The sequence below is a fragment of the Nomascus leucogenys genome, chromosome 14 (genome assembly GCF_006542625.1).
Source record: "Nomascus leucogenys isolate Asia chromosome 14, Asia_NLE_v1, whole genome shotgun sequence".
Taxonomy (NCBI): Eukaryota; Metazoa; Chordata; class Mammalia; order Primates; family Hylobatidae; genus Nomascus; species Nomascus leucogenys.
The window spans coordinates 51,238,265-51,261,165 of record NC_044394.1 but is presented as its reverse complement, the minus strand read 5'-3'; the positions used below and the strand labels follow the sequence as shown (position 1 = coordinate 51,261,165).

At 44.7% G+C, this 22,901-nt stretch overlaps 1 protein-coding gene across 4 annotated transcripts in view; it reads right to left on the bottom strand.

The window, feature by feature from the left end:
• Positions 1 to 22,901, bottom strand: part of SLC39A11 (solute carrier family 39 member 11) — a 463,670-nt gene that overhangs the window by 164,743 nt on the left and 276,026 nt on the right. Inside the window, exon 7 of one of the 4 annotated variants that reach the window (XM_030827265.1) lies at positions 3,667 to 4,596. The exons of the other annotated variants lie outside the window; for them this stretch is intronic. Coding sequence (XP_030683125.1) covers positions 4,388 to 4,596 — 209 coding nt within the window. The 3' untranslated portion in view covers positions 3,667 to 4,387. Of the gene's footprint in view, positions 1 to 3,666; positions 4,597 to 22,901 lie in introns of those variants that run through there. 4 annotated transcript variants of the gene reach the window in all.

Here is a 22,901-nt window from a genome sequence, read left to right as displayed (position 1 = left end):
GTTCAAGGAAATGAAGCTAGACAGTCATCAGCTCCAAAGGAGAGCCCAGAGACAATGACTCCCTCTCTGTGTTAAGAGGCTCACACCACCCATGCTCCTCTGTGCTGTCCCCAAACTCAATCCTGTCAATTCACGCTAGGCCCTGTGTTCCCTCTGGGCCTCTGCACACTCTTTTATTATTATTATTATTATTATTATTATTATTATACTTTAAGTTTTAGGGTACATGTGCACAATGCGCAGGTTTGTTACATATGTATCCATGTGCCATGTTGGTGTGCTGCACCCATTAACTCGTCATTTAGCATTAGGTATAAGTTTATTGCGGCACTATTCACAATAGCAAAGACTTGGAACCAACCCAAATGTCCAACAACGATAGACTTGGAACCAACCCAAATGTCCAACAACGATAGACTGGATTAAGAAAATGTGGCACATATATACCATGGAATACTATGCAGCCATAAAAAAGATGAGTTCATGTCCTTTGTAGAGACATGGATGAAACTGGAAACCATCATTCTCAGTAAACTATCGCAAAGACAAAAAACCAAACACCGCATGTTCTCACTCATAGGTGGGAATTGAACAATGAGAACACATGGACACAGGAAGGGGAACATCACACTCTGCACATTCTTAAGGGGACAAGACTCTAGGGAAGGCAGGTGAGACATCAGCACAGGCACACAGGCTTCCTTCCAATTGACAATGAGCACGCCAAAGCCAGAAAACAAGTGACTTCTGTGACCTCCCTCAGTTTACACTAACAGGGAAGGTCACTGACTATTGTCTTGGGTGATGTGACCTACAGACAATTGTAATAAAAGTGGTACCATTGCCTGCTAGAAAAGGTAGGTATGGGAGAAACTGCCCATGGGAAAATGATCTGTGACTATTTTCCCCTCCGGATGTTGAAACTGTCTTCCAAATAACTGAATTTTGTTGTGCTCCCAGGGTCACTTGGAACCGTGGTTTAAATTCTTGGGATGACCCATCCTTATGAATACATTCGTGGCTGTCCTAAGCAAAGTGAAACAAGAGCATCTTTAAGGCCTTCCCAGTCCCTCCCTAATTTTCTTTGTGCCTCTCCTCTCTCCTTTGCTGAGCCTTTGCAGCTCAGAGCACCCTCTCTCTCCTGCCACCGCGGATCTATTACATGGCACATCCTACACCGGGATTGCAGAGCTCAGCAAGACTCTGTCCCCAAAGTGCCCGTGCTCTTGTCAGGGAAAAGTCATTATGGAACAGGGTTGGGGGTACAGTGTGGGGGGAGCCAGAGCGCTGGGGACACAAGGCAAGGCAAACGATGGACGCTATGCAGGCATGGGGTGGGATGAGAGATGTTCCCCGTTAAGACGCTCCGGAGCTGGGTGCTAACGGGCGGGCAGAAGCTGGCCAGGTGAAAAGAATGGGGCAGAAATTGGGGGGCAGAGGAGGAAAGGGAGGAGAAACATGTGGATGGGGGTACAGCTGCCTCCCGGCAAGTCAGAGCACAGGGTCCCCCCCTGAGCACTTCCTGGGTTACTAGGGTGATGGCAGGTGAATGACAGAATAGCAGGGCCTTGGAGGGGAGAAGGAAGACTTTACTTTAGGACAAAGAGTTATCTTCATCTTGATAAGAAACTGGATAAAAATAAATGTCTGCCGTATTGTAAGGTTTTTGTTTTTTGGTTTTTTTTGCAGGTAAAATACCCTTTGCCTAGTCTTCCCTGGATGGAGGGTGCTGCAGATTGAATGGTCTCTCCTCCAAATTAATATGTGGATGTCCCAACTGCCAAGAACTCAGAATGTGAGCTTTTTGGAAACTGGGTGATTTGCAGGTATAATGAGTTACATTAGAATGAGATCATCATGCAGTAGGGTGGGCTCCTAGTCCAGTATTACCAATGTCCTTATAAAAGGGGGAAATCTGGGCCAGGCACGGTGGCTCATGCCTGTAATCTCAGCACTTTGGGAGGCTGAGGAGGGTGGATCACCTGAGGTCAGGAGTTCGAGACCAGCTTGGCCAACATGGTGAAACTCCGTCTCTATTAAAAATACAAAAATAATTAGCTGGGCGTGGTGATGCACACCTGTAGTCCCAGCTACTCAGGAGGCTGAGGCACAAGAATCGACTGAACTTAGGAGGCGGAGGTTGCAGTGAGCCAAGATTGTACCACTGCAATCCAGCCTGGGCAACAGAGTGAGACTCTGTCATGAAAAAAAAAAAGAAAAAAAGTTGGGAGGGGGGAATTTGAGCAGATTTTTTGTGGAAAAAAATCTGAAAAGACATACACACAGCACAGTGTTAGAGGTCAAAACAATATAATGTATAGGGATATCCACATTTTAGCTAAGGACAACTCAAATGAATTTAAAAGATCAAGTTCAACTCAAGAAGGACAGTCCTGGTGATGTTTTCACCTGAGAAACTCAGTATCTCCCTCAGACTGAGGCAAAAGGGACTCCCAGGCCAGGCCTCACAGATGGGCCCCTTCTCATGAGGCAAGGATCGCAGGTCATGGGATGTGACCACACTCTGGACACCCAGCACTCTGGAATTCTCCATACAAAGTAGTGGAATTCCCACTCCACTGACAGGGCCTGCATAGGCCTCTTCCCTGGGTCCATTCCCCTGTGGGGGACCAAGCCATTGGTGTATACTGAGGGTCCAAGCAGCTCTACCTTCTGGCAAGCAGGTCTCCTGATATGCAAGTTGCAGCTGGAGACAGGAAGAGAATGGGACTGGATGGGGCCATTTCTCCCTGGGCTGCCACATCCAACAAAACTCCAGGGAGGCTGAAAATTTGAACCTGGTTTCCCAGGTCCTTATGAAGATGTCTTTGTCAGAGTAGGAGACAATATGAAAAGGAATACTCATATATGTACTACACATTATATGCACACATACTATACATATACTATACACATACTATACACACATACTATATATATACACACACATACTATACACATATTCTCTCTCTATATATATATCTATATAAATTGAGAGATCTCTCTATATATCTATATCTATATCGATACAGAGATCTATCTATCTAAATGCAATCAGTTAATTTGATTCATGATTTAAAATTTTTTAGACATATGATATGTTAAGACTCCATTTGTACTTTTTTCCCAGCTCTGCAAATATTAGGGGCGGGTCTGGAGGGCCTATGCCCTCAGCTTCACGTGGTCAGTGCACAACAACTGAGAGAAACAGGTGTCAGTTTTCAGAGTGACTTGTTTCCTGGAAACTGTTGCTCACCACACTCTATGCCCCTGGTCAGGCATTCTCACCAGGGAGAGAAGGGTGATTCGAGGTTGAAACAGGGAAACGGGACAGGAGACAAAGGAAATAAGTGGCAAACAATTCCAGCCCTAAATTTTTATTTTCTTCTTTTTTTTTTTTTTTGGCTCTGTCACCCAGGCTGGAGTGCAGTGGCACAATCATAGCTCACTGCAGCTTCAACTCCTGGGCTCAAGCAATCCTCTCACCTCAGCCTCCCAAGTAGCTAGGACCACAGGCACACACCACCATACCCATCTAATTTTTTTATTTTTTGTTGAGGCAAGGTCTTGCCCTGTTTTTGTAGAGGTGAGGTCAGTTGCCCTGGCTGGTCTCAAACTCCTGAGCTCAAGCAATCCTCTTACCTCAGCCTCCCAAAGTGCTGGGATTATAGGCATGAGCCACTGTGCCTGGTCCTAAACTTTCAAATGCCTGAAACACATACAAAGGAAAAGCTGGGACAAGGCAGGAAGAGGTGAGTCCAAAAGCGTTCAACTGAGTGCCTGCCCCAAGACGAAATGGAAGAAAAATCAACAAACATCATGAAAACTCTCTCTGTGAATGAAAACTACTTTCATGGCAATCAGGGTTAAAGAGAAGTCCTTCTAGGTCACCCAACTTTGACCTTGAGGCATGAGTCTTCTTACTCCCATCTCTCTTACCCAGAGTGCCAGGAGCCAGATTTTAGGGTAAATATCCAAGTAGCAGGTTCTGAAGTAAACTGTCTCAGTAGCCTGTTTCTTCCATCTCCTTCAGTGGGCTTTCCAGACATTGGTTCTGTGCATCAATCTCTCCAAACTCATCTGGCAACAGCAGCCAGGCACAAACCCTGCAGTCTTTAAAGTGGCACAAATTCACAGACTGAGACATGTTCCCACGCTGCATATGTTCCTAAAACAACCCCGTCCAAGCCATCCATCCACTCGCCTCCCTCCAAGACACAAACTAGTTTCATGAGCTCCATTTCAGTTCTGAGATCACCAACACCTTATATCATTACTCAGAGTCACTGGCTGGAGAACAGACATCTTTTCTTTCCCACTAAACATTGCTCAGTAATCCCAAATAGAGGGCACTGCAGAGCTGAAGCTTAAAGGTGAATGGTAAATTCTAATAAGAAAGTGCAGAAACATCCAGGATCATTAATGCTGCATTAGCTCCACTTCTTGCCACACTGGCACTATGTTTTGTCTTTCTGGACTGACCACAGAATTTTCTAGTGCTTTGAAAAATACAGTGCTGTTTCTTGCAGCTAAATGGAAACCTGTAGAGAGCAACCAAGTGCAGATCCTTGAACTTGGTAATGAATAGATGGGATTCTAGGTGAGAAAGAAAGAGAAGAGAAAAACACCAAGTCTCTATATTCAGAAAAATTTTTTCAATGCCAAAGTTGCATCAATTTAAAATAAAAGCACAAAAAACCCCATAAAATTCCCTTTTATACATAAGCCAGTGATATGATTTGGATTTGGGTTCCCACCCAAATCTCATGTCAAACTGTAATACCCAATGTTGGAGGAGGGGCCTGGTGGGAGGTGACGGGATCATAGGGTGGACTTCCCCCTTGCTGTTTTCATGATAGTGAATATGTTCTCATGAAATCTCATTGTTTAAAAGCGTGTAGCACCTTCCCCTTCACTCTCTCTCTCTCCTGCTTCACCATGTGAAGACATGCTTGCTTACCCTTTTAACTTCTGCCATGACTGAAGGTTTCCTGAGGCCTCCCCAGCCATGCTACCTGTACAGCCTGCAGAGCTATGAGCCAATTAAATCTCTTTTCTTTATAATTACCCAGTCTCAGGTAGTTCTTTATAGCAATGCGAGAATGGACTAATACAGTAAATTGGTACCAGGAGTGGAGACATTGCTATAAAGATACCTGAAAATGTGGACGTGACTTTGGAACTGGGTAACAGGCAGAGGTTGTAACAGTTTGAAGGGCTCAAAAGAAGACAGGAAGATGAGGGAAAGTTGGGAACCTCCTAGAGACTTTTTAAATTTTTGTGACCAAAATGCTGATAGTGATATGGACAATGAAGTCCAGGCTGAAGTGGTCTTAGATGGAGGAACTTTTGGGTAACTGGAGTAAAGGTCACTTGCTATGCCTGAGCAAAGAGACTGGTGACATTGGGCCCCTGCTCTAGTGACCTGTGGAACTGTGAACTTGAGAGTGATAAATTAGGGTATCTGGCAAAAGAAATTTCTAAGCAGCAAGGCATTAAAGATGTGGCCTGGCCACTTCCAACAGCATATGGTCATGTGTGTGAGCAAAACGATGATCTGAAACTGGAACTTATATTTAAAAGGGAAGCAGAGCAAAAAGTTTAGAAACTTTGCAGCCTGACCATGCAGTAGAAAAGAGAAACCCATTTTCTAGGGAAAAGTTCAAGCCAGCTGCAGAAATATACATAAGTAAAGAGAGGCCGAATGTTAATAGCCAAGACAATAGGGAAAATGCCTTAAAGGCATTTCAGAGACTTTTGTGGAAGCCGCTTCCATCATAGGCCTGGAGGCCTAGGAGGGAAGAATGGTTTTGCAGGCCAGACTCAGGGCCCTGTTGACCTGCACAACACTGGGACACTGCTCCCTGCATCCCAGCCACTCCAGCTCCAGGTATAGCTAAAAGGGCCCCAGATACATCTCAGGCCACTGTTCCAGAGGGTGCAAGCCATAAACCTTGGTGGCTTCCACGTGGTGGTAAACTTGTGGGTGTTCAGAAGGCAAGAGCTGAAGCTTGGGAGCCTCAACCTAGATTTCAGAGGATGTACGGAAATGCCTGGATATCCAGGCAGAAGTGTGCTGCAGGGGTGGAGCCCTCATGGAGAACCTCAACTAGGGCAGTGCAGAGGAGAGTGTGGGGTTTGAACCCCCACACAGAGTTCCCACTAGGGCACTGCCTAGTAGAGCTGTGAGAAGAGGCCACTGTCCTTCCAATCCCAGAATGGGAGATCCACTGACAACTTGCACCATGTGCCTGGAAATGCCATAGGCACTCAACATGAGCCTGGAAAAACAGCCATGAGGCTGTACCCTGCAGAGCCAAAGGGGCGGAGATGTCCAAGGCCCTGGGAGTCCACCCCTTGCATCAGTGTGGCCTGGATGTGAGACATGGAGTTAGAGATTATTTTGGAGCTTTAAGATGTAATGACTGCCCTGCTGGGTTTTGGATTTGCCCCTTTGTTTTGGCTGATTTCTCCTTTTTCGAATGGGAGTATTTAGCCAATGCCTGTACCATCATTGTGTCTTAGAAGTAACTGACTGGGTTTGATTTTACAAGCTCATAGGTGGAAGTCACTTGCCTTGTCTCAGATGAGAATTTGTACTGTGGACTTTTGAGTTAAAGCTGGAATGAGTTAAGACTTTGAGGACTGTTGGGAAGGCATGATTGTATTTTGAAATGTGAGAAGGACATGAGATTTGGGAGGGGCCAGGGATGGAATGATACGGTTTGGATTTGTGTCCCCACCCAAATCCCATATCAAACTGTAATCCCCAGTGTTGGAGGAGGGGCCTGGTGAGAGGTGACTGGATCACGAGGGTGGACTTCCCCCTTGCGGTTATCATGATAGTGAATATGTTCTCATGAGATCTGGTTGTTTAAAAGTGTGTAGCACCTCCCCCTTCACTCTCTTCCTCTTTCTCTGGCCATGTAAGATTTGCCTCCTTCCTCTTCACCTTCCACCATGACTTTAAGTTTTCTGAGGCTTCCTCAGCCGATTCCTGTACAGCTTGTGGAACTGTGAGCCAATTAAACTGCTTTTCCTTATAAGTTACCCAGTCTCAGGTAGTTCTTTATAGCAATGTGAGAATGGACTAATACAGCTGGATTTCCTTTAGGGAAGGGTTTATTAATACCTGATTCTTTCTAAGCTAATTGGAACTATACTTTCTTTCAGAACAAGGGAGATCCTTTAGAAAAGGGTTAAAATCAGGAGTCCATAGATCCAGGCAGTTTATAAACTTCCTGACATTTTATATAATATATCATAATTATGTGTATCACAGGAAGTTAGAGAAAGATTCCTTAAGCTTGATTGGATATACATGGCGATCGTAACCCCCAAAGTAAGAACTGCTATTGTGGACACTTAACTTAAAACAAGGTGTGACAAACATGTGAAAAATGCTCACTGCTATTAGTCATCAGGGAAATGCAAATCAAAACCACAAAGAACTACCACTTACAACCACTAGGATGGCTCTAATAAAAAATGCAGATAATAACAAGTGTTGGTGAAGATGTAGAGAAACAGAACCCTCCTACATTGCTGATAGGAATGAAAAATGGCACATCATTTTGGAAAACAGTCATACATTTTCCTCAAAAGGGCAAATATGGAGTTACCAAATGACCCAGCAATTCCACTACTAAGTTTAGACCCAAGAGAAATGAAAATGCAGTTATACAAAAACTTGTAAATGAAAGTACAGAGCAGCACTATTCATAATAGTCCAACAGTAGATATAACCCAAATGCTCATTAACTGATGACTGGATGAACAAAATGTGGCATAGACATATAATGGAATATTATTTGACAACAAAAGGAAATGAAGTACTGATACATGGATGAATCTTAAAAACACTGTGCTAATTAAAAGCAGTCAGATACAACAGGCCACATACTGTATGATTTCATTTATATGAAATGTTCAGAATAGCCAAATTCATAGAGATAAAAGTAGATGAGTGGTTGCCTAGGGTTTGTGGGGGAGGAGCTGGAGGGAAATGGAGGATAACTGCTAATGGGTAGGGGTTTCTTTTGGGGTAATGAAAATGTTCTAAAATTTATGGTGGTGGTTGCACAATTTTGTGAATATTCTAAAAATCATTAAATTGTACACTTCAAATGGGTGAATTGTAGGCTGTGTGAGTTATATTTCGATAAAGCTGTTATTAAAAGAAAAAAGAAAAGAATATGTGAGCCTATTCTCCATCTAAGTGGCCCATTCCTCTACCCCAGGTGGGGGGACACCGGGAAGGCATTGGGAAGGAACCAACAGGGGTGCATGGAAAACATAAGTTTGATATGAAGGAAAAATGCTATTGCCTTCAGCCATCTCATTCTCACCCTTGGATACAGATCCCTCAACCAGGGAAGGAATAACTGTGTCTTTAAATGCACTGAAGAGGAGGTTCCCATGGAGACTGGGGAAGTTAGCATAAGACTATCTTCCATGATGATGAGGAAAGACTGAATACACTGTAGCACAGGCACTCGTAGACAGACCCCTGGCCAGGTTACTGTGGGACAGGTGCCCAAGTTCATAGAAGAGAGAACTGTAATAAAGCAAGAGGAAAATAGGGTTTCTTTCCCAATCGGGCTGACCCACGGCAATGCTGCTTTGAGGCTTCACGTGGGCAAGGAAGACACACTGGGCAGTGATACATGGATTTCTGCTAGCTGCTAAAGTGGCCCCATCCACTCAGGTCTCTGATAGTGGTCCTCTGGCCACAACTGTACCACAATAAAATAATACATACTATGGTAGGAAATTAATGACCTCCTAAAATGTCTGTGTCCTAATCTCGATAATCTGAATATGCTACGTGGCATGGCAGGGAAAACTGGGGTTGCAGAAGGCATTAAGGGGCTAACCAGCTGACCTTGAGAGGGGTTATCCTGGATTATCTGGAGGAGCCCACTGTAATTATAAGGGTCCTTAAAATGAAAAGGAAGGTAGGAGAGTTAGCAACAGAGTAATGCAATGCAATGCGAGAAAGATTCAACTGGTCATTGCAGGGGAAAAGGGGACCATGAGCCAGGAAATGCAGGCAGCCATGGCAAGTCGGAAAAGGCAAAGAAATGGATTCTCTCCTAGAGCTTCCAGAAAGCAATGCAGTCCTGCTGATACCTTGACCTTCACTTTGGGCTTCTGACCTCTAGAACTACAAGATAATAAATCTGTGTTATTTTAAGCCACTAAGTTTGTGATCATTTGTTACAGCAGCAAAAGGAGACTCGTACACATCCCTGAACTCACTCTCTTGTCATTCAGTCCTCAGTGAGGTGAGCTGCAGAGTAGCTTAGGAGGATTTTCCATTAGGAATCCGTGGGTTCCATGATGTTTCAGCTCCAAAGTGCTTTAAAATGTCACCTCTGATTCTTCGGCTGTGATAGACACTTTTTCCCATTTTATAGCCTATAATAAATGTAAGGATTGGGACTGGTCTATGGTCCTGTCCCTTCTGTTAGAAGATCAGGCAGTTGGCCCTAATACTGGAGAATTAATGGCCACAGTAGGAGTGAAATGGAGACACAGAGAGGGGCACTTGTCTCAAGCACATGGCTATTAAGTGGAGGAGCCACTGGGATTTGAACTTAGATCAGTAGACCCCAGAGCCTGTGTGCTTAACTAATGACCCTAAAAGACTATTCCAGCCCGGTGAGCTGAGTTCCTGTTTGAGAGGAGTCTCCGCAGCCTGAGTCTGGAGGTTTTCTCCCCTGTGGGCCATGGGTGCCCCCAGGGAGGTGGACACGCTGCAAGGTGGAGGATGTGTGCCACATTTCCAGGACACCATATGGCCCCGCTCTGGTCCAGGTGCTGCTGGAGCAGGACCTGTGCTGTCACTGCTCTCTGACACCGCTCCACTGTCTCCTCTGAAGTCTCCCACCCTGGTGGGCTCTGCACCCACAGATTTGATGAAACTCACAGGAGTCAAGCATCGGAGAGTAGGGAGTGGGGGTTGTGTATGGGGAGATTAAAGACACCTATATTTTTCTTTCTCATGTAAGATGAAGACTGGCATGAAAGCAAATTTCTATTTTCAAAAGTTAGGTTTGGTAACACAGTGCAGAGCAGCCGGAAGAGGAGAAAAGGAAGCAACAAAAAATGGGCCTCAGCCGGGTGCGGTGGCTCACACCTATAATCCCAGCACTTTGAGAGGCCGAGGTGGGAGGATCACTTGAGCACAAGAGTTTGAGACCAGCCTGGGCAACATGGCGAAACCCTGTCTCCACACAACAAATAAATGAAATGGTTTGCTGGGCACACCTGCGGTCCCAGCTACTCAGGAAGCTGAGGCAGCAAGAGGATCACTTGGGCCCAGGAGGTGGAGGTTGCAGTGAGCCATGATTGCCTCACTGCACTCCAGCTGGGAGACAGAGCAAGCCTCTGTCTCAAAAAAAAAAAAAAAAAAAAAAGCCCCCTCACAAAGCAGTGGGGCTGGAAAAGGGAGATGGGAAATAGAGGTGGGTGAGATGGGAGCCAGTGATCAATGGGATTTGGTGACCAACTAGCTATGGAGAATGAGGGACAGGGAAGAGCTAAAACAACTATGGGGCTTCCAGCTCAAGGGCAGCTGGGCAGAACTTCAGGACTTTAACCTAGAGAGAGGCAGAGGGAGAGGGAGGATGCTGAGAAGAAAACAAACATGCCGAATTAGGGCAGACATGCTCAGAGGGCGAACCAAAGTACATGTCTGGGATTCCGGACAGATCCGGGTCCCTCCTCTCTTCCCCCTTTCCATCCATTAAAATCCCTTGTCTCTTCTACTGTCTAATCCACCCTGGTGTCCCCATCCTCGTGGGCCCCATGGCACTCACACCCCTACCCAGTTAATGTCCCCTCCTCTCTGCTCCTGATGCAGTTTTCTCCATGTCCTAGTGTAGCCGCCTTGTTCCCCTCAAAGGTGTGTTTTGAGCCCCCCACTCAGCTGAAACGCCCCTGGACTCAGTAAAGGAACAGAACTGAGTGTGTTCAGTAAGTTGACCTAGGGGAGCAGGGGATCAGTGCAGAGTCAGGGAATGGGGAAGAGAAACAGGTCAGAGGGCTTCAGAAAACCTGTGATGCTACTCGTGATGAACATGCAGGCAGGAAGGAGAGAGGAGAGGAGAGGAGACAGACTCACAGAAGGTATGAGGCCACGAGTAAACGCATACATGCACACATGCACACACATGTGCACACACACATGTGATTCCTCAAGCTCCCAGAAGGCTTCCAGCATCAGGAGCTAAAATTGCTACCACTGATAAACGAAAAACTTAAACTCCCCACTGGGAGGGAGCATTTCAAGTACCATTCCTGGATATCGCCCCCTCCAATTCCTCTGTCCACTGATACGCTAGCATAGAGCAGATGTGATCATTTGAAGCTTCAACAAAGAATCCCTTGAAGATGACTGTGTAAAGTATTTTTTTTTTCCTAAATCAGGAACACCAGAATTAAGAGGAAGGTAGCCATGCAAAACTCAACACCGTTTGTCAACGTGGGTACTAATTCGGCTGTGTCTTGGATAACACATCAACTTGGTAAAAACACACACAGAAAAGAAAATACTTTCTTCCAACTGTCAGAGCAAAAATCCTTCACTCTTCTGTCCAGCAACCTGAACAAAAACAAGGGAATTTGTGGCTTGGTTTCCTTGACAACCTTATCTTCACTCCAGGCACCATCCCCTGTCTCTAAGCAACAGGGCACACTTTGGAACTACCAGGAGGGAAAACCCAGTGCTTATCCTGAGTCTTTTAGGACTAAAGAAATCAGGGCAGAGCAATTGGTCCCTCACAAGGTAGAGCCCAAGGAGCCCATGGGAAGGTACGTGGCCCCAAATATCTTCATCAAACCCCATGCATACCCTGGCACTCCTCTGAGTTCCTTAGTGCCTGAAATTCCACCTCTCTACACTCATCCCATTGGCTTATTCCCCTGTCGGCTCCATGGGGACACTGACTCAGTCCATCAGGTGACTTCTCCCACATCCCCACTCCCAACAGGAAAGCCCTACGTGGCTCTAGTGTGAAGAGGAGGCTGACCCTCGAGAACAGGGCACAGAGAAGGAAATCTAGAACGTCACTGGGACTTAGTGATTTTTGTAGAAAAAAGAGGAGCCTGGAGAAAAGTGTTTGATTAAAAGACAATGAGGGAAAATGCCTGTATTGCTATGTTGACATTTAAGAAGACTGTTTGCACCTGCAAACAGGATTCAGCGATTTTTTTTTTCTCCCATCAGCATGCCCCAACCTCTTCCCTAACATCTCTGAGACAGAAAGAATTTCTGAGAATATAGAGAAGAGAAATAAATGAACAAACTCTCTGGGAATGACAGCTCTGAACTTTCATAAGAGGGAGAGAAGAGAGTTGATGAGTGCAAGGCTCTGCAGCTGAAAGGAAATGGAATTTGGAAGTGGAAGGAGCTGACAAATAGTGCTTATAAATGCGGCATCCAATAATCAGGATAACTGCTATTTATCTGGTACCTTTATTTCTCAAGCAGGCTTGTGTCCATGACCTTATTTTATCCTCAAATCACCTGTGAAGCAGAGGGTGGAGCTGGAATTATTTATCTCCTGGTGAAGCCAGTGATATCACAACTTGGAGAAGTCGTTCTTACAATCACCTACTTGGTGATTTTCAAAATAAGATAGGAATTATAGATTCTGACTCCCAATGCTTACTTACCATTGATTCTGGAACATGTGGATGGTCTAAATTGCTATAGTAAAAATGCAATTTCCAAACTTTATTTCATCCATGAGCTTTGAGTTCATTTCTAATTAAATTTTTTCAGTAGCCCATCAACAAAACAGATCAGTTTGAGACTCTTCTCCTTGTTCATTCTCTCTTAAAGAGAATTATTAAGAAGAAGCATCTGAATTCATTTTTGAGCCCTCATTTGATTTCCATTTACAATCTCTGTGTTGCTGAAGCTGTGGAAGCAACAGTCTCCACGGCTGAGAGTAGAGTTTAAGCCACGCAGATGGGCTGCAAAGATTAATTGCCATTCTTAAAGACGCCGATAGAACTATGAAAAATAAGTAGTAATAGGAGTAGTAGGAAGAAGAGGAGGAGAAGGAGGTTGGAGAATAGGGGAAGTTACCATGCTCTAGTAAACCACAAGATGTTGGCATACGACAAACATTGGTACAAGATATAAGACAAAATGAAATGGGATCGAACGTATAATCCCTGCAGCTACTAACTACTGCATCAGTAGACAAAGCAACAATTAGGATGAGATGTGAATGAGGATGTGGTGCTGTCCCTTAGGGCAGGTAATACCCAAAACATGCAGCCATACACTTGTCTATTCTCCAAAGAGCTGAACCACTGAAGAAATGGTGGTCTGAAATGGCTTGGAAGTCTAGGTGTTATTGGGAGCTTGGATTCGTCACTAGCCCCCTAGGGACTTCACACACATTGATTTTGCAGACTTCTACCCCCTCAAATATTCTGTGGAAAACAACCTATTTTTTTCTATCCTCTCCCAAACCCCCATGCTGAGCTCATCACCTCTGAATTTATCTCCATGTCAAGGAGAAGATGACAGCCAAAAGCAATACATTTTGTTAAGTCAAGTCATGACACATCTATGCCAAATGGAGAACTCAGCTGGCAATTACCACCCTGAAAAGTGGGACAGACAACAGAGCAAGGAATAGACCTAGAAGTACATTTAGGTGTCATTTCACCCACTGTATTTAACCAGAGAAAGAAAAAGAAAATGGAATTTTGATTTCAGAATCCAACCTTAGTTAACAGTTATTTGCAGAAAACTAGGAACATTTTAATTATTTTCAACTCCACACCATAACAGCTATCAAGGAAACGGAGACAAAACAAACAGGGACTTATTAAATACATAATTAATGTGCACTAAAATTTGCATATATGAATACGAACAAGCTGGGACCATTATAATGTATGCAACTGAAACGTGATCAATTAATTAAACCTGTTATTTGCTGGGGCTTCGGGAGAAATGGGGCCACCTCAACAGAGGAGGGAGACTCATCAGCAGATGAGATGGCTCCTTGGTGGTCCATCCTGCTTGCAAAGTAGCCAGGTATTTTAAGAAACCAAAATCTTAGAAAATCTACAATTTTCTTTACAGCGAAGCAAAAATAAATCAAGCCCTTGTCAATCAAGACCTTAACCAAGACCACTGTCAAGCTACAAATAGATTACTTCATTCCCTCTTACCTGGTCTCCAGTCTCCATTATAATCAAATAAAAACACTTTTTTAGGCACTGTATCTGGTTCAGAAATATAGTCTGTGGCCAGGAAACAAAATGAAGAAAACTGGCAACACAGGAATGAAATCACTTGTGGTGATTAACTAATAACTGTGCTCTTTTGAAATGGATTAAATTGCAGTACAACAATAGGTTATAACATGGAAGAAGAATTCAGATATTCAGACCTTAAGAATGCACTTCATCTTTATCACAAAGCAGCAAATGAAGTGCTGTGCTTCCTAGCAGCCAAAGAATAAAAAAAGGTCTACATGATCAATGTCTGTCATTCCCACAGGGAGGCAAAGCTTCTCCAGGCAGTGTGTTCTAAAAGTTTTATCTAGAGGCATTGGGGGATGAACAGGACAATGGCTCTAGCAGAAAGCTGACAATAAAGACTCCAGTGATTTTCACCTGACGGTTAACATCCTTTCTTTCAAACCTGAGTTAAGTCACAGGAGGCTGTTCTGTGAGAGGGGCTAAGCTGACATAGACCAATGATGTTGGCTTGGGCTGGGGTAAGGAGACGGTGCCTACTGGCCGATAACACATAACACCAGAGGACAAGATGATGAGCTACTACTTAAGCCCTTGGGCAGCTCCTTCCATCCCCCGACATCAGACATCGTGATGCTCTCGAGCCTGCTACACAAGTCCCGGCACAACTCGCAACCCACTTCAGTCCCCAACTCAGGATATAAGAAAAAGACTCAGAACCAGCAGAAGCAAGAGAATGGTATCACAGAATGACTCTGCAGCATCCTTAATTTATTAGAAACAATGTGAAAAGGCTGACATTTAAATTATCTTATTCACAATACATTTAGGACATGCCCCATGACTGAGAACAGCTCTCTCACACTGTCTTCCAGAAAAGGAACTCCCCCCCAAGGCAAGCTTGGGCAGGCACTACACAACAAACAATTTGTGAAGTTACTTTTTTTTGCTAAGGGTCTAGTGCAGTGTCATCCAGTAGAACTTCCTATGATCATGGAAGCGTTCTACGTCTTGTGTTGTCCAACACAGTAGCCACTAGATACAAGTATTTGACGTGTGGCTAAGTCATGCTAAGGAGCTAAAGTTTGTATTTTATTCCAGTTTAACTCATGTAAATTTAGAGAACTACAGGTGGCCAGGGACTATGGAATTGGACAGACCAAGTCTAAAAGATCTTACTAGGCTGGGTGCAGTGGCTCATGCCTACAATCCCAGCACTTTGGGAAGCTGAGGCGGGTGGATCACCAGAGGTCATGAGTTTGAGACCAGCCTGGCCAACATGGTGAAACCCTGTCTCTACTAAAAATTACCTGGGCGTGGTGACACACGCCTGTAATTCCAGCTATTGAGGAGGCTGAGGCAGGAGAATCGCTTGAACCTGGGAGGCGGAGGTTGCAGTGAGCTGAGATTGTGCCACTGCACTCCAGCCTGGGTCACACAGTGAGGCTCCATCTCCATAAACAAAACAATAAAATAAAATAAAAGATTGTATTAAACCATGTTCTAGCCAATACCTGGCCATGGGAGAAAGACAACTGGAAGTTACTGGAAACTTTGCTTCCTAATACAAAAATGTATTCAAATTCTCTTGCTTTAGTTTTCTCTTTAATTTACATAATAGGTAGGAGGATGGCATAATACAATCGACATGGAAATGAGTCTTGATTTTAACTCTAATCCTAGCGCAGCATTAGACTTTGACTCTGGCTGTAGCTTCCTTGATCTGAAGGCCAGAAAGTAGGGCTCAGGCATCTGCGCGTCTGTCGCCTGTGCAGGAGATGACAGAACATCTCAAAGTTTCCCTGCCACTTTTATTTGGGATCACAGAGGATTCCCAGAGTTGCGATTTTGCCCTCTGGGCGTTGGTGCCAACTCTCATGCTCAAATCCAACAGCGTCATTTAGAAGTGTGCTACCGGCTTCTGCCTCAGTGCACACCAGGAACATGATATGTTGAGCAAAATGTCATCCCATGTAGGAGCCTGTGCTAATTATAATGTCAGGCTTCCCACTGAGATACTGATAATTAAAGGAGAATATTACAATGTTTTCAAACTCCTGCAGTAAAGGAGAAGCAGCTTCAAATGTAACCTGTTGGAGACGAAAATTAAAGCCATCTGAGACATCCCCATTTAAGACCTCCACAACCAGAACCAGACAATTTTTGAGGATCAAAGCAAGGTGAAGGCAAAACTAAGTGGGTGGTAGAGCTTGGGGGAAGAGGAGGAGGTGGAGGGGAATTAATGTTTTCCAGGTCCTGCTGTGTTCTAGGAATCACAATACTCTTTTATTTTTTTATTGAGACAGGTCTTGCTCTGTCACCCAGGCTGGAGTGCAGTGGCACAAGCACGGCTCACTGCAGCCTCTACCTCCCGGGCTCAAGTGATTCTCCTGCCTCAGCCTACTGAGTAGCTGGGACTACAGGCATGCGCCACCACGCCCAGCTAATTTTTGTATTTTTTGTAGAGACGGGGTTCTGCCACGTTGCCTAGACCGGTCTCGAACTCCTAGGTTCAAGTGATCTGCCTGCCTCGGCCTCCCAACGATACACTCTGAATAACAGGTAACACAGTGGGTGGCCCTGCTTGTTGCTACTGCTGTCATCTCAATAATGAACTGCCAAGTAGCTATTATCTGCATTTTACAGCTGGGAAGGCTGACTCCCATGATCTCTCACCTAAGGTTACCTACCTAGTAAAGCATTTGGTGGCTCCAGGATCCAAGTCTTGGCCTTTCTGCTCTAAAAGGTTATGCTTGTCCTATCCCTGTGGGCAACCACCTGTTTGGGTCCTGGAGCATCGGTGGTGGTAATAGGTGTGCAGGGGCCTCAGAGACGTTCATTTTACACATCTCCTAGAACGCCCACAGTGGTGGGCCCTGTGTATGGATGAGGCTTCCTGCCCAGGTTTCCCTGCTCAAGTCTCCTTGCTGAACTGAGCCCGATGCATCTGGAGTGAGAACCACGCCAATGTGGTGCTGCAGACATTAACATTTAATGTGGCAAGCTTAAAAAAAGCAAGAAGCATTTCCTGAACTTCTCTGCAACTCTCTCTGAAAAACAGTGTGATCCATGGGAAGAAAAGAAACACAGAGCTCACCAGAGTGAGACATAACACACGGAGACAGAGTGTGAGTCAAGCTGTACCCAGCACAGCTTGTGTGGCCTCAGGGGTTTTTGTTTGTTTGTTTGTTTGTTTGTTTTGATTCAGGGTCTCGCTCTGTTACCCAGGCTGGAGTGCAGCAGCGTGATCTCAGTTTTCTGCAGCCTCCACATCCCAGGCTCAAGCGATTCTCCTGCCTCAGCCTCCCGAGTAGCTGTGACTGCAACCATGCACCACCATATCCCGCTAATTTTTGTATTTTTTGTAGAGACGGGGTTTCCCCATGTTGTCCCAGGCTGGTCTTGAACTCCCAGGTTCAAGTGATCCACCTGCTTCGGCCTCCTAAAGTGCTGAAATTACAGGTGTGAGCCACCATGCCTGGCCTTGGGCTTGATCTTTAAATTTTCTAGGTCTCAGTTTCTAAAATGTAAAACAGGGACGCAAATATCTAAATCATGTATGTGGTGCACTTTATACAGCATCTGGAACCTTGAAAGGCCCCCGTAAGTGGCAGCCTTTAGTATTATTGGTATATTTTATTATGGTCAATGATGCGTGCCTTTGTGTGGCGTTCTGCTTCCTCATTAACTGACCCTGGGTCGCTGGCTACTGAGAAGGCCCCTCCACTTTCCTGAAGCAGAGCAACGTGAAGTAGAAGCTGTTGCATCACGGTTTCTCCTGGAAAGATCTGTATCTAACAGTAGAATTTTCTGCTCAGTCTTTACCCCAGGAAAATGAAAAATCACTGTTCTTTCTCATGGCTAGTAGCTCCTTCTTGCAAGTCGGGGCCCTGGTCTTACTGTGCTGCCCCTCCAAAGCCACCCCTTGCAGCACAGGGAGATTGCACTAGGGCAAGCTGAAGATCCAGGCTCACATCACCAATGTCAGCAGCAGCGGCCTCCCCGGCCACCTGCAGCTTTCCACAGACTTTTCAGCATTCCAACAGATCCTCTATATTCCACACAAAATCAAAATCCAACAGCAACTGACACCTCGTTGGAAAGCAGGGCTCAAAAAACAACTTCATTTTTCTCCTATCTGTCTATTGACTTGGAGGAAAATTCACTAGATTTTTAAAAAATGTACTATAAAAATGTATATTGCTCAAAAAAAAAAAAAAAGCAGGACTCATAGACACCCCCAAGCAAGTGCCATGGTAGGTGGGACAGAGATTATTCCTCTGTGTCAAAGGATTCTGCTGGAATATGGAATGAATGGGAAGGAGCTTAACAAAAAGAACTGGCTTCAAAGAGTTCAAAGGTTTCCAACTCTACTCCAAGGTATGCACCCAAGAGAACATAGGTCCATACAAAGACATAAACACACATAGCAGCATTACTCACAACACCCAAAAAAGTAAAAACAATCCAAATGTCCATCAAGTGATGAAAGGGTAAACAAAACATGGTGTATCCATAGAATAGAATATTATCTGGCCATAAAAAGAAAGACTTACTGATACATGCTACAACATCAACGAAACTTGGAAGCATCGTGCCAAGTCAAAGAAACCAGACACAAAAACATACATATTACATGATACCATTTAAATGAAAGTCAGTCCTGGTTAGGGAAATTATAGAGACAAAGTAGATTAGTGCAGGGGCTGGAGCGAGGGAGGAATGGGGAGTGACTGCTAAAGAGCATGCAGTTTCTTTTTTTCCTCGGGGCACTGCTCAAAGAGTGTGGGGTTTCTTTACTGGGTGATGAGAGTGTTCAGGAATACTGGTAGGTTGGGTACAGAGGCTTACACCTATAATCTCAGCACTATGGGAGGCTGAAGCAGGAGGTTCTCTTGCGACCAGGAGTTCGAGGCCACCCTGGCCAACACAGCAACACCCTTGTCTCAACTGGAAGAAAAAAATTAAAATTAAAAATTAAAAAGATAGTGATGGTGGTTGCACAACCTTTCAGATATACTAAAACCACTGAATTGTGAAATTTATTTTTCTTTCCTTTTTTCTGAGACAAGGTCTTGCTCTGTCACCTTGGCTGGAGTGCTGTGGCACAACCACGGTTCACTGCAGCCTTGACCTCCAGGGTTCAAGCAATCCTCCCACCCTAGCCTTCCAAGTAGCTGGGACCACAAGCGTGTACCACCACACCTGGCTAGTTTTTTAATTTTTCGTAGAGATGGGGGTCTCGTCATGTTGCCCAGGATGCTCTCCAACTTCTGGGCTCAAGCGATCTGCCCACCTCAGTCTCCCAAAGTGCTGGGATTACAGGCATGAGCCACTGTGCCTGACCTTGAATTGTGAACTTTAAAAGGGTGAATTTTATGGTATGTGAATTATATCTCTCATTCTTTTAAAAAAGTTAACAGGGACTCTTTCCTCAGTGTGGAAGTGTAATTGACAGACCTCCTAATTACCAGTGAGCTTGGGGATGAGAAAATGCCACACAATAAAGTTGCTTGAGAAAGAGAGAGATTGAGCGACAGATCATGTGTGAGATGGAGTAGGGTCAGTAACCATTTAAATACGCCATTGACCTTGAGAAAAAGAATGTCAGCTATAATGACAAGCCACAAATGTCTGTCACTGTGAACTGGCTCATCACAAAGAACTGAAGGATAACATGGAGTTAAGATAGCAGTGGAGGCAGGCAGGGGAAAAGGGCCCATGAGATATGGACAGCAGCACCCCCGCCCCATTCCCTGCCATCCCCATTGCACAAGAATAAGCTAAGTAAATATTACGTCGTCTCTTACTAACACCCCAAAACTCTCATTTGATGAAGGACCAGGGGAATAAGTTGCTGAATGGGCTCATTAAGACTGAGGAATTCTTCAGAGGCTCAAACACAGACAGCCAGTGATGGAAAATGAGGATGACACAGCTGACAGCCCATGGGAGTCCCAGGGTGAGACTAAGACTCCATAAGAGCCAGGCTTAGACTCATAAAGGAATGCTGGCTGCTGACGACATTTCAGAACTCAAGCTAAGAATCTCTGGCCTGCATTCAGAAGATACCTTTGGTCTCTGTGGTTGGCCAAATGATGGCTCCAAATATATCCAGGTCCTCATTCCTGGAACCTGTGAAGGTTACCTTTCATGACAAAGGAGATTTTTCAGATATGATTATCCTGGATAATCTAGGTGGGCCCTAAATGCAACCACAAGAATCTTTATAAAAAGGTAGAGGGAGATTTGGCACAGAAGAGAAAGCAGTGATCACGGAGGTACTGATTGGAGTGATGTGGCCACAAGCCAAGGAACGCCTGCAGCCTGCAGAAGCTGGAAGAGGCCAGGAATGGATTATCCCCTAGAGCTCCCGGCAAGAACAAGGCCCTGCCAACCCCTTGACTTTATTGCAGTGAAACTGATGTCAGACTTCTGGCCTCCAGAACTGCAGGAGAATAAATCTGGATTGTTTTAAGCCACTAAGTTTGTGATAATTGGTTACACCAGCTGAAGAAAACCAAGGCAGTCCTTCGTTCTGCTTCTAATTTGTCTAAATATTAAAACAACCCCAGTAAGATGATCTATGGCATAAAGGAATAACATCTCTCTACTTCTGAGTTGAGGGTTGGGGTGTTGAGGTGGTTAGGTAATGGTAACTCCTTGATGAACTGAGCCTGATGCATCTGGAGTGAGAACTACGCCAACGTGGTGCTGCAGACATTAACGTTTAACGTGGCAAGCTTAAAAAAAGCAAGAATTTCACCTTCCCCAAAAAGCATTTCTATCTGGTCGCAAGTCATAAATATTTACTACAGGAAAGCTTAGTTATAAATCTCACAAAAACAGGAAGAAAATAAAAATCATCCGCAATCCTATCACCCAGGAATAACCAACCACTGTGAACATTTTCATGTCTAAATTTGGGTTCTTGTTCCCTGAAACAAAAAATCACTTTGGATTAAAATCTCAAGCATTTCTTTGAAAGCCATTATCAGGAGCTGGCAATGAGGACAGGCCACATGACCAAAACCAACTGTCGTGCTGTTCTAGCAACACGGTGGTCCCCAGGACTCTATGTCATAGCAACAACCAGCAAAACAAACTTGGCTCTTGATACTATTGAGAGGAAAATAAAAAGCATGGAATTCACCTACCCTCTTCTTCTGTGGACCTTTATAAATAATTTCAAACACAAAAGGCAGCAAGAGTCTGCCAATATATCATCAGGACCCACATGAGTCAGTGTCCTCCCTTGGCCCACCTGGACAATGCAGAAAGAAAATTAGGTGGCTGGGAGTGGTGGCTCACGCCTGTAATGCCAGCACTCTGGGAGGCCGAGGTGGGTGGATCATTTGAGGTCAGGAGTTTGAGATCAGCCTGGCCAACATGGCAAAACCCCGCCTCTACTAAAAGTACAAAAATTAGCTGAGTGCGGCGGCAGGCGCCTGTAATCCCAGCTACTCAGGAGGCTGAGGCAGGAGAAGCTCGAACCCAGGAGGCGGAGGTTGCAGTGAGCTGAGATCACGCCACTGCACTCCACCCTGAGTGACAAGAGTGAGACTCCATCTCAAAAAGAAAGAAAATTGGCTGGGCACAGTGGCTCACGCCTGTAATCCTAGCACTCTGGGAGGCCGAGGCGGGCAGATCACAAGGTCAGGAGATCAGGACCATCCTTGCTAACATGGTGAAACCCCGTCTCTACTAAAAATACAAAAAATTAGCTGGGCGTGGTGGCGGACGCCTGTAGTCCCAGCTACTCGGGAGGCTGAGGCAGGAGAATGGCGTGAACCTGGGAGATGGAGCTTGCAGTGAGCCAAGATGGCGCCACTGCACTCCAGCCTGAGCGACAGAGCAAGACTTCCTCTCAAAAAAAAAAAGAAAAAAAAAAAAAAAAAAATTATGACACCTAACTCTCAAACAGCCCCTCCTCTCTTAGAATGGAGGGCAGGTACCCAATGCACCAGTTCTTCTAGGTGCTCAAGTATATAATACATATTGAATATGTCAAAGATTCAGTATGTGTAATAACATTGGGACCCCAAAAAAGAATGCAGTATAGAACTTCTTGCAAGAAACTCCATCTATCAGGGGCAAATAAACATGTTTAAATACAGGTAATTGCATCCATCAAAAGTTGAATGAATGAAGAAAATATGGTACATACACACAATGGTGTATTATTCAGCCACATAAATGAATGAGATCCTGTCACCTGCAACAACATGGATGGAACTGGAGGTCATTATGTTAAGTGAACTAAGCCAGGCATGGAAAGACAATCTTCTCATGTTCTCACTTATTTGTGGGAGCTAAAAATTAAAACAATTGAAGTCATGGAGATAGAGAGGAGAAGGATGGTTACCAGAGGCTGGGAAGGGCAGTCAGGGAGTCGGGGGAAAGTAGATATGGTTAATAGGTACAAAAAAAATAGATGAATCAGACCTAGTAGTTGATAGCACAACTATCAACTACTGTAGGGTGACTATAGTCAATAATATAATAACTGTACATTTTAAAATAACTACGAGTATAACTGGATTGTTGGTAACACAGAGGATAAATGCTTAAGTTGATGGGTTATGCATTACATACCTGTATCAAAATATTTCACGCAGGCCAGGCAAGGTGGCTCACACCTGTAATCTTAGCACTTTGGGAGGCTAAGG